The 18,637-nt window shown below is 39.7% G+C and overlaps 2 protein-coding genes across 7 annotated transcripts in view; both read left to right on the top strand.

Moving 5' to 3' along the window:
• The first annotated feature begins 844 nt into the window (after positions 1–844).
• On the top strand, positions 845–3,709 carry rpl22 (ribosomal protein L22). 2 transcript variants are annotated; one of them, XM_077530006.1, is made up of 4 exons: positions 845–946; positions 1,251–1,364; positions 2,384–2,508; positions 3,533–3,709. In XM_077530006.1, the coding sequence occupies exons 1-4, from the start codon at positions 854–856 to the stop codon at positions 3,675–3,677; spliced, it is 477 nt and encodes a 158-aa protein (XP_077386132.1). In that variant the 5' UTR covers positions 845–853; the 3' UTR covers positions 3,678–3,709. The 2 variants fall into 2 exon arrangements, with proteins under 2 accessions (XP_077386132.1, XP_077386133.1); XM_077530007.1 differs by having other exon boundaries at positions 878–946; positions 1,254–1,364.
• Positions 3,710–4,887: 1,178 nt separating this feature from the next.
• chd5 (chromodomain helicase DNA binding protein 5) overlaps positions 4,888–18,637 on the top strand; it is a 39,373-nt gene continuing 25,623 nt past the window's right edge. For 3 of the 5 annotated variants that reach the window (XM_077529996.1, XM_077529994.1, XM_077529995.1), the window contains exons 1-3: positions 4,889–5,533; positions 13,571–13,728; positions 17,774–17,995. In XM_077529996.1, coding sequence (XP_077386122.1) covers positions 5,287–5,533; positions 13,571–13,728; positions 17,774–17,995 — 627 coding nt within the window. In that variant the 5' untranslated portion in view covers positions 4,889–5,286. Of the gene's footprint in view, positions 5,534–13,570; positions 13,729–17,773; positions 17,996–18,637 lie in introns of all 5 variants that reach the window. The other 2 variants (XR_013284652.1, XM_077529993.1) reach the window with 1 other exon arrangement.

Below are 18,637 nucleotides of genomic sequence, written 5' to 3'. Positions count from 1 at the left end.
TGAAAAACTCACCTATTTCCTCTATTGTACTCAAAGCCATATCTAATAGGGGGGAAAAAAAACAAACAAACTACTTTTGTGGCGTCTTAGGCCCAGACGACTATCAATACTCTCAGATGTTTGCTATTCACTATTTGTGGGGTGATAATGTATTAATGAAATACAAAATGCAATAAAATAAGACGGAATAGTGGTTAGCACATCTGTGTTTTGAAGTCTGGAGTTAAAATATTTGAGGAGTTTGCCAGAGAAAGCCAACGTATGAAATTGTGTGGATTTTCTCTGGAAGATCCGGCATCCTCCCACATTACAAAAAAAAAAAAGAACGTTAGTTCCAATGAAGACTCTTTAACACGTTATTAGCTAGTTTATGCACGATATATTCATGACATTTGGGGTTTATTATCCAAGTATAGTTATAAGCAGAGTGCACTACTATTGATCAATTAAGGGTCATAAAATAGCATGAATAAGATGCGATAATTTAGCCTAAAACTAACGTAAAAAATAATGTAAATTAATATAGCTGATAGCAGTTTAGCAGTAAAGTGTACATAATATTGTGTTGTATTAATTTAGCCATTGTTACAGAACTTAAAAAGATAATATAGGATTAATTAGATAGCATTCTTTTTCAAGTGAGTTGTCTTCATAAAAACAAAAAGTGTTAAGTTGTATAAGATAATAACCACATTTCTACAGTCTCTGGGCGTCATTCAAAGCAAAGTTCAAACCTAGGACATAATTAAATTCAACTAAGAAGTATATTTCAAGATAACATCAATTCATAATTTTTACTACAGCTTCCGTTATATTCTCATCATATTTAACTTAATCGAGCACCGAGTCATCGATGCGAGATCGATGTCGCGCGCGGTTATTACACATCCTGCGCTGCGTCTGCTTCTTCCTTTTTTTGCTGAACGTGTCAGCCATGGCGCCGATTGTGAGTACTTTGGCGACCAAACTCAACTACCCGCACACAACACGTATAAAATTTCCTCCCCGGGAGAGTGTCACATTGTAGCCGAGTGTCTCGAATGTCGGCCCGGGAAGGTGTTTGGACACTTCTCGGCGTGTTCGTTTCGCGGCGTTTGACGGAAAATGTTTATTGCTAACGTTAGCTTAGCCGCAGCTACGCGCAGACAGACAAGTTAATGTTGTTTAGCTTGAGGCCCCAAACGCTTCATTGTATGTCTCGTTAATTTGTCAGTTGGACGTTGTGATGGTAATGTGTTATGTCTCGTCAGAAGAAGCACGCGGTGGTCAAAAAGCCCGGTGGCAAGAGGAAGAAGCAGGTCCTAAAGTTCACGCTGGACTGCACGCACCCGGTCGAGGATGGCATCATGGACGCTGCCAACTTTGTGAGTTGAGCTTGAACAAAAATATTTTTGACAGCTGTCAATCGTAGGAAGAGGTTACTTTAGAGATTACAAGTACTTACATTTGAGAACTCAGTGGGACAAATGTGTCCGTACTGGATACCATTACGTCATTCACTTGTGGTAAGCGTGTTTTACCTGAATATTTATTATTAAAACTCATTCACTGCCAGTCATTATAGAAAATTTTTACATTTCCAATACTCACGTGATATTCCATTCAATAATTATATATAAACCGAATCTACCAAATAACAGAATAGACTCCCTACTTTTTTGTCCCGTCCCGTTCTTTTATAATTGACAGCAGAAAAATGTAGGTTTGCCAAAATACAGCCATTTCTCCCATGGACTCTGAAACTGTGTTTATTTCCTATAAAATGGGGCTATGATGTCATCTACCGGTGGTTGGGCATCAGTAAAGTTGTTTCCAAGTTTGATATTTACAGTGGAGCATGCTCAGATTCGCCCCCATTTAGCACCGCTCTAAAAAATACAATTGACAAGTATACTTGTCAAAGGCAGTGAATGAGTTAAATATTGTTTAATGAGACTAAACTCGAGCATGGCATAATTTCATACATCCGTAAAACTTTTTAGAGTTTGCCATTACTGTCAGTCAACTGCTTGTTCTGTTTTTATTATAATCTCGCAAAACATAAGGAAGGCATTTCAGTTATTTTGTGTTGACGCGAACATAGTCTGCTGGATGTAAACAAGTAGGAAGGACAAATGACAGCCTGAAAACGCCGCTCCACAGTTGCAGATGGTTGCATACTTCGAATGTGATGTGAAAAAAGAAAAAAAGAAATAAATCCCAACTTACATTCTCCATGGAAGTGGTAGGTTTTGGCTTATTCCTCGTATCGTCTCCCCCCACTCATTTCCTTGTGCTTTAGTAGTAATAATCGATTAATCATGCCTCATCTCTACTTGTCCGACCACCTTAGCGTTTGCTGCCGTACCGTGCCTGTCATTTCATGTCATCCTTCCCTGGACAGGAGCGATTCCTGCAGGAGCGCATCAAAGTCAACGGCAAAGCAGGAAGCCTCGGCGGCGGCGTGGTGTCCATTGAGAGAAGCAAGAGTAAAATTGCCGTCAACTCAGAAGTTCCCTTTTCGAAGAGGTACGCTCGTGTTTGCCTACAAATGAGAAATGTCACGAACACCACTTGTTGGTATGGAAAGTGACTGCTGGGGGTCATCCGTTTACGACGGTCAAAATTGACCCGATTTCACCTTTAGAATCAAAATACGAAAATACAAACAAATGGTTGTAGTACATCAATAAGAGTTAATCTTGTCTCCCAATGGAGGATCAAAACTGCCAAAATTCGAAATAAATAAATGACTAATTAAATAAATATATGACTAAAAGTGAAAATAAAATCAATCTAAAAAAAAATATATAATTCGAAAATTATATCTAAAAAATAAATCTAAATGGAAATAATCAGTTTGTCATTTATTTATTTATTTAGTCATTTATTTATTTAGTTAGCCATTTATTTATTTAGTCGTTTATTTAGTTAGTCATTTATTTATTTATTTAGTCATTTTTATTTATTTATTTATTTATTTGTCTATTTATTTAGTCATTAATTTAGTAAATAAATAAATGACAAAAATAAATAAATGACTGAATAGATAAATAAATGACTAAATAAATAAATAGACTAAAATAAATAAATGACTAAATAAATAGATAAATAAATGACTAATTAAATACATAAATGACTAAAAGTGAAAATAAAAAGATGTATTTCCATTTATATATATTTTTTAGATATCATTTTCAAATTATGTATTTTTTTATGTTGATTTTTATTTTCACTTTTAGTCATTTATTTATTTATGTAGACATTTATTTATTTCGAATTTTGACAGTTTTGGTCCTCCATATTCTTTTAAGACACATTTTTGGGGATCCCTACAGTACAGTGTCTTCTGTGTAACCAACAACCGCCACTAGAGGGCGACACACGGCAACGTTTGCTTTTTTAGCCTCGTCACCAAACTGCAACTAAACATGGCTCTGGAATGTGTTAATGCAAGCCAAAATGTCTGTTGTTGTTTTTTTTTTTTTAGTCTGTTACTGTTGTGCAACGTCATGGCTGTCCGTTCTAATGTTTTTGTTGTACTCCTGCCAAGGTACCTGAAATATCTGACCAAGAAGTACCTGAAGAAGAACAACCTGCGGGACTGGTTGCGCGTGGTGGCCAACACCAAGGAGAGCTACGAGCTGCGCTACTTCCAGATCAACCAGGACGAAGAGGAGGAGGAGGATGAAGATTAAAGCCATGTTCAATAAAAACGCCCCCAAAAGACCGACGCGTCAATCCTTGCCTTTTTTGTTTTCATTTCGCTCCAGGAAACACGTGGAAGTTTCCAGAAAACACCCGCAAAAGTATTCGACTTGCTCACAATAATGAACAGGATTTTAATGCGTCAAAACTGAGCTTCATTTTTTGTTGCAGAAATTGGAAAGGATTGTAGGGAAAAAATGGGAGGGGAAAAAACGTATGTAATATCATAATGCACTCCTTAAAACATACATTATTGTTGATTTCTATATATAGAAATCAACAATATACTGAATGTGTGCAAGCACCAGGGCTGGCCCGGCCCTCTGGCATACAGGGCAGATGCCCGGTGGGCCGATGTGGTACTATTCAATTATTATTTTTTCCTCCATTTTATCCCGAGAGACAATTTAGAAGGAGCATCTCATTAATCCATTAACAATATAGCGAGCAAACGGAACCAATTAACAGGAGTGGTAGTAGACTTATGTGGTCAGGAATCGGGCTGGGCCACTTCAAATGCCACAATTAATATTTGTGACGCTCCAGTCCTGGCGAGCACAGATATCGATATGTTAAATTGGTACAATCTGACTGAACCCTGATTTGAAAATACAATAGTATGACGACATCTTTGCAATTGCGGCAATCTAAAGGCTTCTTTTTTTTTTACCCCCTGCCTAAAAAAAATTATTAAAATTTAATAGTATTTTTTTCATATAAATATTATTTTCTTCGTTTTAAAACAGTATTTCACAAAAAAAAACAAAAAACGTGTACTTGGAAGTACAATACTAAACTTATGGTGTGCTTAAAATGGTGGCCACAGTTAAAACTAGATGAACAAACACAAGTAATTGTAATTATCTTTATGGAATAATTGCTAATTTTACCATTATATTATAAGTGTCTAAAATATTTTGCCTTGTTAAATAAAAAAAATCGTTGTGTGTGTGTGTGCGCTCGTGTTTGTGTGACCGTGTTTGGACGGATGGGGCATCCCGTGTTGATGCTGCGGTAACCATGACAACCAGGCAGCCCGCCTCCCTCCTCGGTGTGCGTCCACTATATGGCTTTCGAAAACGTGCCATTAAAAACCAAACACGAATTGAAACGTGCAAGTTATACATTTAGCACCCATATATGGTTGCAGACTGACTTTGGTGAGGGCGGTGGCAGGGGAGGGGTTTCTTTTCTTTTCTTTTTTTTTTTTTTTTGAATTTGCAGCAGAGAACTTTGGCGCGGAATTCTGCGGACGTGTGGCGGGAAAGCTTCCTCAATTGGCGCTTTTTTTTCTTTTTTTTTTTTTTAATTACTCGCGTGCACCCATTTTCAATCGTTTTTTTTTTTATGATTGATGTTTTAGTAGAACTCTGCAGGCATGCCCAACTAGTTGTGGCTGAAATTATGGGATGCATCGTCATGGCAACAGACCAGACGTCACAATCTGGGCATGTGTGTTCCACCCCCCCCCCCCTTTTCTCTTTCTTCAGCGTGTGTGTTTCTTATTTTTTTATTTTTTTATTTTCCCAGACTGGCAGCCCTATTTTTTTTTTGTGCTTCGAGAGACACACGAGCGGATCTTCGCATCATCACATTTGAATGTTTTTGTTTCATCACAGAGCTGCGGATCGAGCGGCGGCTGACGAGGAGGAAGAGGAGGAGGAGGAGGAGGAGGAGGAGGAGGAAGAAGAAGAAAGCGGCGTGCCGAGGGTTAACTTTCACTATTGTCAGCCTAAAAGGGGGCTTTTTGGAGGAGGAGGAGGGGGCGATGAGATCAAGATGCCCGGGTCGCTGAGCAATGAAGACGAGGCGCAGGACGACATGGATTTTGACGACGAGATGCCAGGTGAGGAAGGGAAGGAGGGAGGGAGGGAAGGAGAGGCGGGAGTGAAGGGGTGGGGGGGGGGGGGGGGGGGAGGCGGAGTGTCCTTCAGTTTATTTAGCGACGCTTTGAATGCTGGCCCAAAGAGAAATGGCTTGTCCGAAGAAGAGGAGGAGAAGAAGGAGGAGGAGGAGGCGGGATGGGCTGCAAAAAAACACGCACAGTCATGCTGTTATTTTTTTTATTTTTTGCACGATCTGCCGTCTTTTGAAAGGGGACCGAGAAGTGTTTTTTTTTTTTTTGTTGAATTAAAAAAAAAAAAAAAATTGCTTGCATGCTTTGGGAAGCAAGAGGGCGATCACCACCTCTCAATGCAACATTAGAACAACCCCAGGCCGCCCCCCCCCCACCCCCAAGTTTGGTCCAGCCCGCCTGAAGTCCTTCCTCGTGTCGCCCTTGATGATGCATGTGGACGCGTGTCGTGAATGGCATTAGGGGGGCTGTGTTGCAAAGTTTACTGCAAAGCGGGGTTGGGTGGTGGTGGTGGGGGGGTTGTTTAGCAAGACAGCAAAAATGAATTCAGCAACAGCAAATCTTTGATTCGGTTACATTGGGCAAGGGCATGCATGCACCGACGATTCATATTTCAAAGCATTTCTTTTCCATAAGAATTGACTGTTTATTATTTTTTAACTCATTCCCTCCCACCCATTTTCACTGAAGCAACTCCTTTACTGGATTTTGACTGCTTTTGCGAGGCCCACAGAGTATTGTGTTCTATTACTAGAAAACATGGAATCTACTAAAAGAAAAATTACCATCTCTTCTTTCATCAGGAAAAAAAAAAGAAGTATATTTCTATCTGTTTTCGTTTTGGAGCAATTGGCATTAGAAGAGAGCTAAGTTTCATCACAAATCTGTTTAAAACAGTGGGGAAAAGAGTTTTTTTGCAACATGGCTCTGTTTGATCTCTTATACTCTGCTGCCACCGGCTGGCTATATTTTTAATAACTACCATTGCTTCAAGCGTTTTCTTCAGTTCAGAGGCTGCATCAAAGCCTTCTGTATGCTCTAGCATAAAAAAAAACAAAAAACAAAAAACGTATAAATACGTCTTTGGGAGCAAATGAGTTAAAGGCGTTATTAGGGCTGCGCAATATATCGGAAAAATATCGATATCGTGATATTGGCCCATGCAATATGCAAATTGCAAAAACATACAATAAGTTTCATATGAAATTTTATGCTTTTATCTGAATTTCACCAGTCAGACGCTAACTAAAATGTCCACCACCATCCAATAGTTGAACATTATCAATAAATAATTACAATTAATTAACTGAGAATGTATTGAGTTTGCTTATTTTTTGCTTATTTTGCTGCATGAAGAAGTGGAATTCTTTCATTGAGGTAACAAAAATGTAATTTATTTCAGTAACGTTAAATATTGCAATAATATCGATATCGCTCTATTCAGCAACTATATCGCATGATTTTCCAATATCGTACAGCCCTAGATGTTATACTGATATTATTTATTTTATGTCTATTACTGAGTAGTTGATTGATTGATTTTTTTTATATTTATGCTACCTTATTTAAATTTTATTTCATAAAGTTAGTAAAATACTAAAATACTGTATATACATTAATTTCATATTAAAGCTTATTTTGGAGTCATGATATTACATATTTCCCAATTTTAATGAGAAAACAATCATTAATGAGAAATATGTATTTACATATTTTATTTCTTGCATATTGCATTTCATGCAATTTCCAGACTTATTATTTTTTTATTTTATTAGATTTATTTCTAATATATACATTTTTATATCATGTATTTTGATATGTAGATTGCATATTTATTCTATTTGTATTTTCTATTTGACTTCTATACCATTTCAAGATTTTTTTTTTAATTTTCAGTTTCAATTATTTAATTTTATCACATTTTGTATTACATATAGTACATTATTATTATTTTTTTAATTTCCTATTTTACACTTGGTATTACTTGTTTTCAAAGAATCCATTCCAAAGTCACACGCTCATTATTAAACCTGTGAAGTGACTTGCTGAAAAACGAAAGTTGCTTCTTCTCTCGAGTCAATAAAACACTTAAAAAAAACAACAACCCAATAATAATAATAATAATAATGAATTAGCCACTGCACTGCCAACCTACAGAAACTCATGTAGCATCTAATGTTAGCAGAGCCACTTAAATACTTAAATGGCTTCCGGTATGAAATGCCACATCACACAATCACAGAGAAGCAAATAGTGAATCCAGCGATGCTCACTGAGCTGAACTCTTGGGACGTCACTTTTTACATCGCAAGCCGTCTGGACATGAATTTGTATTTATTTGTATTTCATTTTTTTGTTTTTCTTCTTCCATCTTGAGATGTGAAAGATTTTCTAAAGCCGCCCCAACATCACCGGCACCACCGCCCCCCCCTCCTGATTGGAACCGTTTCTATTTTTGGCTGTTCTCTCTGAAAGTTGACACCGTTTGAATCCAGCTGCTTGTGCCGCATTCACATTCAATCCCCCCCCCCCCCCCCCCCCCCCACTCCCGCCCGATTAACGCCTCATCAACGTCAACATTTGATGCACTCAAACCAGCTCCAGCAGATTGCTGCGTCATTGTAAATACAACATACATGCTAATGTTAGCGTACCCTTTTGCTGAAATAGGATAGCGCCACTTCCTGTTTTCTCGCCGCCCTTAGTCTCCTCTTAGATCAAGTTTTCCTCCTTCTCAACAGACCTGAGAATCATGCGTTGGACGTGATGCTAAAGCAAGCTTACGCCCTTTGCCGCATTATTTTTCTCCACAGTCTTTTTATAGTTATGGCCTAGAAGTGTTTTCTGTGCACATTTACAGCAAGTTTTACTATAACACATTTGTGAGTGTGTTCAGTAGTGTGTGAGAGTTTGCGTAGTGAGCATGAGAACATTTCAGTAGTGTATGTGGGGGCATTTTCGTAGTGTACAGTCTAAGAGGGGGAAAAAATCAGTCGTGACCGTGTGAGAGGTTATCCTGTAGTGTATGAGGTAGACTTTCTGTAGTGTCTGAGTGCATGAGAGTTTCAATTGAATGTGAGAGAATTTTAGTAGTGTTTGAGAGCGTTTCATAGTGTAGCAGAGAGTGTTTCAATAGTGTGATGTGATACCGTTTTAGTAATCCGTGTCAGAGCATGTGTGTGAGAGCATTCAATAATGTGTAAGAGAGCCTTTCATTCATGTGTGTGTGAGACAGTGTTTGAATAGTGTGCATGAGAGCATTTTACTGCCGTGTATGAGCGTGTTTCAGTTGAATGTGAGAGCATTTCAGTAGTGTGTGAGAGCATTTCAGTACTGCATGTCATAGAGATTCAATAGTGCATGTGAGAGCATTTTCATAGTGTGCAGTATAAGAGCAAAGAAACCCACAATCACAGTCGTCGTGCCTGAGAGGTTATCATTATAGTGTATGCGGTAGCATTTCTGTAGTGTGGAATTACTGAGTAGAGTATGTATGAGAGTGTTTCAGTGGAATGTGAGAGCATTTTAGTAGTGTTTGAGAGTGTTTCAAAGTGTATCACAGAGAGTGTTTCAATAGTGTGATGTCATACTGTTTTAGTAGTCCATGTCAGAGCATGTGTGTGAGAGCATTCAATAATGTGTAAGAGAGCCTTTCATTCATGTGTGTGTGAGACAGTGTTTGAATAGTGTGCATGAGAGCATTTTACTGCCGTGTATGAGCGTGTTTCAGTTGAATGTGAGAGCATTTCAGTAGTGTATGAGAGCATTTCAGTACTGCATGTCATAGAGATTCAATAGTGCATGTGAGAGCATTTTCATAGTGTGCAGTATAAGAGCAAAGAAACCCACAATCACAGTCGCCGTGCCTGAGAGGTTATCATTATAGTGTATGCGGTAGCATTTCTGTAGTGTGGAATTACTGAGTAGAGTATGTATGAGAGTGTTTCAGTGGAATGTGAGAGCATTTTAGTAGTGTTTGAGAGTGTTTCAAAGTGTATCACAGAGAGTGTTTCAATAGTGTGATGTCATACTGTTTTAGTAGTCCATGTCAGAGCATGTGTGTGAGAGCATTCAATAATGTGTAAGAGAGCCTTTCATTCATGTGTGTGTGAGACAGTGTTTGAATAGTGTGCATGAGAGCATTTTACTGCCGTGTATGAGCGTGTTTCAGTTGAATGTGAGAGCATTTCAGTAGTGTGTGAGAGCATTTCAGTACTGCATGTCATAGAGATTCAATAGTGTATGTGAGAGCATTTTCATAGTGTGCAGTATAAGAGCAAAGAAACCCACAATCACAGTCGTCGTGCCTGAGAGGTTATCATTATAGTGTATGCGGTAGCATTTCTGTAGTGTGAAATTACTGAGTAGAGTATGTATGAGAGTGTTTCAGTGGAATGTGAGAGCATTTTAGTAGTGTTTGAGAGTGTTTCAAAGTGTATCACAGAGAGTGTTTCAATAGTGTGATGTCATACTGTTTTAGTAGTCCATGTCAGAGCATGTGTGTGAGAGCATTCAATAATGTGTAAGAGAGCCTTCATTCATGTGTGTGTGAGACAGTGTTTGAATAATGAGCATGAGAGCATTTTACTGTCGTGTATGAGCGTGTTTCAGTTGAATGTGAGAGCATTTCGGTAGTGTGTGAAAGTGTTTCAGTAGTGTGTGGGAGAGTTTGAGTAGTATGCATGAGAGCCTTTAAGTACATAGTGTGTGACAACATTTCAGTAGTGTATGTTATACAGTTTCAATAGTGCATGTGAGAGCATTTTCATAAAAACACAATCACAGTTGTCTCTGAGAGGTTATCAGGATCGGGTAGCATTTCTGTAGTGTGAGACAATCTTCGAGTTGCTTTTGCATGAGAGTGTTTCAGTTGAACGTGAAAGCAAGTGTTTCTGTAGTTAGTGCATAATATCGGAACAAGAAAATAGTTGGGTGTGAGAGTACGTCAATAATGTGTATGAGAGCATTTCATTAGTGACTGTGAGATCATTTCATTTTCGTTGAAAAAGCGTTTTTATTGTCTTAATGTTTTACAAAAGTGTGTTGCGACTCGCTGACAAAAAAGACAATTTTGGCCCCAGCAACTTTATGGTTTATTTATTTTTTTCCCAGGAATATGTAGGCCAAATTCCAAAAGAGTCCATCTTTATTTCTTATTGGGGTGGGGGGTGGAGGGCCGGGGGGGGGGGGGGGGGGCTGTCTTCACTGCGGTGGTCCTCGTTAATCTCCTCAGGCTCCTTCCCCGCAGCCCGGAAGGTCAAAAGCGACTCTGCGGTGTGTCCCGGCCGTGCAAGGCTTGTTATCCTGTTGGAGTTGCGCTCCCGTGACTAATGCAACCTGCTGCTGACCTTCACCCTTTCCCGCCCCGCCGTCCCGTCGCGACCCGTCCCGTCGCGTCGCGGCGCCGCGCGCTCAGCCGACAGAGGGAAGATGTTGTTCCCCGAGGGGACGTCACGGGCCATTTAGCGGCAAAAAACGGGGGAGGGGAAGGGAGGCAGGTGTTGAAGGCGGCGAATTATCGCTGCTGCTGTCACAGTCTGTATGTGAGAGGCTGTGATTTGTAAGAGAGGCCGCCAGGGATGCAATACAGGCTTGACTCTCACACACAGTACTGAAATGCTCTCAGCGCCAGCCGGGTTACCTCCTCGCTAGCGCCGCTAAAGTGTTGTTTTGTTATTCACGCCGCCTGTTTGTAGCGACGTTAGCGACGTTAGCGAGCCGCGCCGGGCTCGTTTGTACGCGGACAGCTTTGACAAGCGGCAGCTGGGAAACGCTCAGCGGGCCTGGGGTCCAACCGAGGGAGTCCCCGAGTCCCCCCCCCCCACACCTCTCCTCCCCAGCTTAGCGCTCCATTTCTCTCAGCTGTGACGTTTGGCTTTCAACACACACAAGCGATTATTGGCACAATTGGACGCCTCCTTCGTGGACATAAATTCACAATCATTCCCGTCCCGATCGGCTGCAACAACACAACCGTGTTCATTTGTCCAGTTTCAACATGGAACAAAATACAAAGTGGAGCACAATCAACTTCTGGTTGACTTCCAAGTTGTCCTAATTTAGTATTCAGTAGGGGTGTGAATTGCCTATTACCTGACGATTCGATTCGTATCACGATTCACAGGTCACGATTCGATTCGATACCGATTAATCCCGATACGAATTTATAAGTCGATTGTTGCGATTTTTTTTCATTCAAATTTAGAAAATACTAATCAGTAAGCTTGTAGAGTGTAAGATTTATATGAAAATGTATTATTTATTTATCTTATAGAGGTTGTAATCTGTTTCATGTTTGAACAGCATTAAAATAAAATATTAAGGCTTAATGTTCCGTTCATATAACATTCTTCCATGCTCAAGGTGTGAATCCTAACCCGAAGTCAGACGTTTTGTTGAATATCTTTCCATTAAAAATGGAAGTTTAAAAATGGATTCACACACACAAAAAAAAAAAAGGCAATGATGATAAGACGTTGAATCCGTTGAATCCGAATACCGAATGAACAATTCTGAGCTCTCACAAAAAAAAAAAAAAAAAAAAAAAAAAAAAAATAATCGATTTTTTTTAATTGAATCGATTCGAGAATCGCGCGATGTAGTATCGCGATATATCGCCGAATCGATTTTTTTTTTAACACCCCTAGTATTCAGTATTTTCCCTAAATTTGAAATAATCAATCCAGCAATGTTCTTATTGTGCTTGTCCCCGTTAGAGCGCCAGTGAACTGAAAGTCTTTCCCAGCCGACTTTGGGCAAACAGGACGCAAATAGACAAACAACCATTCATATTCACAACTATCATCAGTCATTTTTGTCGGAGGCCACGTTGTCGTGACGCCAAAGAAATTTTATTCACCTCATTCTTGCTCCTGAGAAGAGGGCAACATTTCAACGTTATTAAATGATATGACACATGACAAATTGACAATTTGAAATGTAGATACAGATTTGAGCAAAAATCGTGAAAAGTCGACACGTAATTTGGTTTCACGGACCACAACAAAATAATCCAGGGGGGCCACATCTGGCCCCCGGGCCGTGGGTTTGATAAGTGAACCTAACGTGCGTGTTTTTGGAGTGCGGGAGGAAAGCAAAGAACAAGATCAAAGGAACCATTGTACCGCCATGTGATAATGAGCAATAAATACCTAAATACTTAATATCGCTGGCAATTTTCAACACTTTGCATTGGTCAATAATTTGTTAAAATAACACCTGGTAGTTTGTAATGACCAATAGTATAAATTTGTTAAAAATGCAAATACATAATAATGATAATATTAAAAATAATACGTTATTTGTAGTAAATAAATGCTCATTTTTCAGGAAAATGAAATGAAACAGGGTAAAATATTGAAATACCGAATCGATATTGATCCTTCTCATAGCCCAATATCGATTAATAAAACCATGAATTGCTACTTTTAATACAGCCACCGCCCCCCCGGAAATTATTGTGCCAAATAGGGCCCGGCCGATTAATCGGCCACCGATTATAATCGGCCGATTATTGGCCTTCAAATATAGGCCAAAGCAATCAGCCATTTGAGCTAAATGGCCGATTATTTTCCACTTAAAACGTCAAAGCTGAAGTTTCCGACGTTGTGAAAGTACCCTGAATGCACCGTTTTGCTTGCGTAGCATTAGCAACTAGCAAGTGTGTAGCGTATGTTATTCTGCTGTCAGTAAGCGTCCCTTATTAAGCTGTTTATTGACACCGCAGTTGGAGTTAACTGTAAAACTAAATACACAACGTTAAGAATTACATCCACTGTACGTTTAAAAACAAAAGACGCTTTGTTTTTAAAACTTAGCTAGCCTAGTGCTAACAGGAAGTTAGCAAATGCTAACGGGAACGAGACTTCGGAAGTGTTTTTCCTTCAAATAACGAATCGAATTGAATCGATTTTGAGAATCTGAATGGATACACGGGTGAAATTGGATATTGATTGGCATCTGCTGCTTTATCATACGTGAATACTGTGTACTGTACGTATGCGTAACGTTCTTTTGTTGCGCGTGCAGACGAGGAGGACGTGCGCACGGCGCTGCCCCTGGCGTCCATCGGCAGCTTCTTCTCGGACGACGACGACTCCCTCAAGCAGCAGCAGCAGCAGAAGAAGAAGAAGAGCAAGAAGATGAAGGAGGGAAAGGTGGCCAAAGTCAAGAAGCGGAAAAAGGAGGCGAGTTCTCACCAGCCGACGCAAACGCGACAACTTTGTCTGAGACGCAACAGACGATTCACGATTATTTACTACTCTAATTCCTAAACATCCTATATTAGATGGTTCATTAACATACTAGATGATGCAGAATGTATACAGGGCCATTATCAATGCCAATTATTGGTAGTCTGGGAGGCCGATAACCGATATTTGAAGCTGATATAATTTTTCAATAAAATAGGGGGAGAATATTGGCGTCAAAATAAAAAAAACAAAACAAATCAGACATTAAAGGGATACTTGACAGATTGAACAATTTTCAGCAGTGAAAAGTGAATATTTTGTCTGTAATTAATGTGGGAACTTCCATTATTTTTCATGTATAATTAATACCTTAAGTAATTTTTTGACTTGCTGTCGACTGATGATGACATCACCTGTGCGCAGGAAGTAGGTAACGGCCAATCATGGGTTTGGTCAGTAAACTGAGCCATGATTGGTCGCGAGCACAGGTGATGTCATCATCAGTCGACAGCAAGTAGAAAAAATACTGATTGTACATGAAAAATAATGAAGTTACCACATTAATTATAGATTTACTAATTATTTACCGCTGGAAATGGCTCATTGAGTCAAGTATCCCTTTAATAGACTTAGACTTAGATTTAGACTTAGACTTGACTTTATTGATCCCTTTGGGATGGCTCCCTCTGGGAAATTTACATGACTAGCAGCAATGAGAACAAATAATAAAATAAAAAATAATTCGATCAATCAGTAAATAAGGTTATTACACCAGAGATTGAATTCATAATAATAATAATAATAATAATAATAATAATAATAATAATAATAATAATAATAATAATAATAATATAAAATAATAAAAATTAAATCAATCAATAAATAAAGTTATTGCTTATTGCTTAAGGTTAATGCTAATTGAACAGTTTTTCAGACTCCTGAAATCTTAAACTTTCACGCATCTTTGTTTTAATGCCGAACAAAAACGAAAGGTTCAGAAAGTCCCCATGCAGGGTCAGAAGCATCTTTTATAAAGTTAACCGGAAATGTAAATAAATAGTTGCCCAAGATGAATTCAAATGGTTTTAGCTTGACCTTTTATCAGCCGTCAGATTTTGAAAAAAGGCCGATACGATATTTGTCAAAATGCCGAACATTGGCGCCGATATCGGTCTATCCCTACCAATAACCTTCCTTTACATCTTCCACGCTCACAACTTGACTGTCATCAATCCCGCCAACCTCCCAACCAAGCTAGCCACGATCCAGTTGATCCCACTTCGCTCATTTCCTCATTTCGAGCACATCACCTTCTTTCCTTTCCTTCCTTCGGTCACAAGAATCCCAGTCAGGATTTCCTTGTTTATCCAATTGGCAGTGAAACAAAGACGCTACAGTGTGGAGCCGAGAGAAGCTTGTTTTTCAAGCAGGTCTCAGATCAGCCCGCCGCCGTGTTGATTTTTTACAGTTCAGCTGTGAGGACAAAGAGGGTTTTTTTTTTTTACATCCGACTATAATATGCACCCGCGTGCTGATTGGCTGACTCGCGCGCGCGCGTGGTTGCGCGCGCTGCACTGCAGTCTTCCCCTCCGAGGCAGAAGCAATATGCAGGAGCATCTAATTTGATTAGACTATCGGCAGTTATCTGATTGTTGGGGGGGGGGGGGGGGGGCAAACATCCTCCTCTTTGTGTCCTCTTCGGCCCCACCATGTGCCACGTGCGGGCCTCCTTCCATCCATCTCGCCCTTGCCTTCTTCTCCTTCATCTTCTTCTTCTTCAGCCACCTCCGCTCCCCCCTCCTCATCTTCCTCCTCCTCCTCCTCCTCTTTTTCTCCTTATGCATAAATGAGATTTGTCTAGACGGCGGCTGGCAGAGAAAGCGCGGGCCTCTGCACAACAAGCTCGTTATGCCGAGCCGTGTGATTGGATGGCGCCGTTCTATTAGCTGCCGTGTGTGTGCGTGTGTGTGCAGGGTGAACGGAAGGATAGGAAGGAGTGAGAGATGAAAATTAAACGGGGGGGGGGGGGGGGTGCAAGCAGAAGAAGTGAAAATGAACAGAGGTGGGGTTTTGTATATGTGTGTGCGTGCATTTTTGTGTGTTGGGGGGGGGGGGGTGCTGATGAGAATGACAGCAAAAGTAGGAAGAGAGAGAGAGAGAGAGAGAGAGCTCAAATGTGGTCGCCATGGCAACACTGCCAGGCTGCCGGTAAAAAAAAAAAAAAAAAAAAAAAAAGGGTTGGCGGGCGCTGCGGCATCGCGAGAAGCCCTTTTTCCACTGCGCCACAGAGTGAAAAAAAAAAAACGCCCGCAAGTCGGGGTGTGTGCGTGATCATGTTTGTGTGTGTGTGTGGAAGCAACAGGCTGCACTCACGCACACGCATGCACGCCGCACTTTAATATGCACAAGATGAAAGACGTACAAAACAGGGGAGAGCGAAAACGCATGCAGATGTGAGAGCGAGGGAAAACACGAGCGCATGAATATGCTAACGCACACAATGGAGGACGGAACACGCACACGCATACACGCCGTACGCGTTCTCGTTGCACGGAAACACCTGGCCCGTGTTTAATCACGCAGACTTCCAGATGTCTCATCGCTTACATGACGTGGACGTTCTCTTCATTCGTCGACATGTGCAAAAGACCACCACTAGATTTGTTGTTTTACCACTGTGGCATAATAACAACCATACACGGTAAATTCTGTAGTGTAAATTTGACTCTATTTAGATAGGAAGAGATTTAAAAAAAGGAAAAAAAAGAAAATAAATAAAACTCACTCAAGGGTTGACGAACAAACTACCAACCTGAGCCTCCGACTGTTTGCTTTTCTCCAAGAGACCAAAGATTGTTTTTGGTCTGAATTTTGGTGTGAATTGCCCAGTACCTGACGATTCGATTCGCATCACGATTCATATGTCATGATTCGATTCGATGCCGATTAATCCCGATACAAGTTCATAAGTCGATTGTTGCGATTTTTGTTTAATTCAAATTTAGAAAATACTAATGAGTAAATTTGTACAGTGTAAGATTTGCAAAACAAAAAAAACGTATAAATACGTCTTTGGGACCCTTACAACATAAAAAAAAACGTATTTATACATCATTGGGAGCAAATGAGTTAAAAAACACCATGGGAGAAACGTCATCTGAAGGTGCTTTTCTATTGGCTGCTGCTAGATGACGTCACTTCCAGTTGATATCAAAATAAACCTACTAGAAATCACACCAAAGACTAAAACGAAAAAGCGTATTTGTATCTGTTTCCGTTTTGCAGCAATTTGCAGTAGAATAGAGCTAAGTTTCGTCCATATTCACATTCCTGGTAAAAACAAAGACAAAAAAAAAAAAAAAAAAAAAAGAGCTTGCTGCAACATGGCCCTTGCTGACCTCTTAAACTCTGCTGCCACCTGCTGGCCGCAATAACTACCATTGCTTTAAGCCACCTCTTCATGTTAGAAGCTGCGTCAAAGCCTTCTGTATGCTCTTGCACAAAAAAAAAAAAAAAAACACCATAAAATGTGTAAACACATTTTGGGGAGGTAAGGACAATGTAAAAAAAATTGTAAAAAACAAAAATGTAAAAAAAAACAAAAACCGTTTTTACACGTTTTAGGGATTGAACGACTTAATATAATAATATATTGTATATTTTTCTTTATCTTCTGCCAAGAATGACTGATATTACTGCACATTACTGTTCCAATGTCTGTATTATACTGCCCCCAGGTGGCCAAGGTGTTTACACCAGAAAAAGGCGGCACAATATCCATTGAAGTGAAACACAAAATGTACTTTCTATTTCATTACGTCTTTATGTTTTTGAGATTTAAAAAAATTATTGTAGAATGCTATTAAAAAAAAAATTCCAGTAAAATAATTAACGTTGATTTCCTCTTCCTGTATACGTTCCACTTGAAAAATCCGTATAAAATGACCACGATAGCTGAATTGCGATACGGCGAAGGACCGCCGTAATAATCGTGACTCAAAAGCTGAACAACGTGCATTCCTGTCGTGGTCGTGGTCAGGGGGGCATCCTGGCGAGCGTGGACAGCGAGCAGGACCGGGCGTCCGAGGCGGACGAGGACGAGGTGGACCGTCCCGAGCGAGGCTCCGGAAGCGAGAGCAGCATCTTCAGTCCCTCCAAGAAGAAGAAGAAGAAGCCCAGGGAGAAGAAAGAGAGGAAGCCCAGGAAGAAGAAGCGGGACGAGGACGACGACGACGACGACGACGACGACGGCGGCATGAAAGTGAGTCGGGTCGATTTTCTGAATCGACACCACACGGGATGAGAAAACAACAATTTTTAATGTTTAAAAAAAAAAAGTCGGGTTAATTTCCATTTGTGTAGTTCTAGCACCCTCTGGTGGCTATTTTTTTTTTTTTTTGTGCAGTTTAATTTTCACAAGGCATGTTTTGGCCCTTTTATGTTTAAAATCGATACTAATCGTCAGATGAAGCGGAACCGTAATTTGCTTGAGAACAGAGTCAATATGCGGTCAATGTGTGCTTGAATTAGCTTGCAAGTGCCTCAATATTAAATATTAGAGATTGTAGATGTTAACATGCATTGCTGTAATGTACAAAAGCACAATATTGTGTTTTTTTTTTTTTTAGTATTTTTTACATTATATTCATTATATTTATATTTATTTTTTATATTATATTTATTTATTATTATATTTATATTTATTTATTATTATATTTTTAAATATTGTGACCTATTTTATTATCGCCAACCTCCCCACAATGTCATGATAATTATCGTATCATGACCTTCATATCGTATTGTGATGTTTGGATATCGTTACATTCCTGTGCCTGACTGATTGCTAAGCAGATTGGGGGGGGAAAAAAAGAAAATCAAATTCGGCCCGATTATCGGTATTTTG

Source organism: Festucalex cinctus, chromosome 8 (assembly GCF_051991245.1).
Source record: "Festucalex cinctus isolate MCC-2025b chromosome 8, RoL_Fcin_1.0, whole genome shotgun sequence".
Lineage (NCBI taxonomy): Eukaryota > Metazoa > Chordata > Actinopteri > Syngnathiformes > Syngnathidae > Festucalex > Festucalex cinctus.
This window is presented reverse-complemented; position numbering and strand designations above follow the sequence as displayed.

What these genes read in the sequence shown, in the direction of transcription:
- rpl22 (XM_077530006.1), top strand. Translation starts at nt 854, where the DNA reads ATGCGAGATCGATGTCGCGCGCGGTTATTACACATCCTGCGCTGCGTC. An exon ending in TGTCAGCCATGGCGCCGATT is followed by an intron (nt 947 to 1,250) that starts GTGAGTACTTTG and finishes ATGTCTCGTCAG; the next exon opens with AAGAAGCACGCGGTGGTCAA. An exon ending in TCATGGACGCTGCCAACTTT is followed by an intron (nt 1,365 to 2,383) that starts GTGAGTTGAGCT and finishes TTCCCTGGACAG; the next exon opens with GAGCGATTCCTGCAGGAGCG.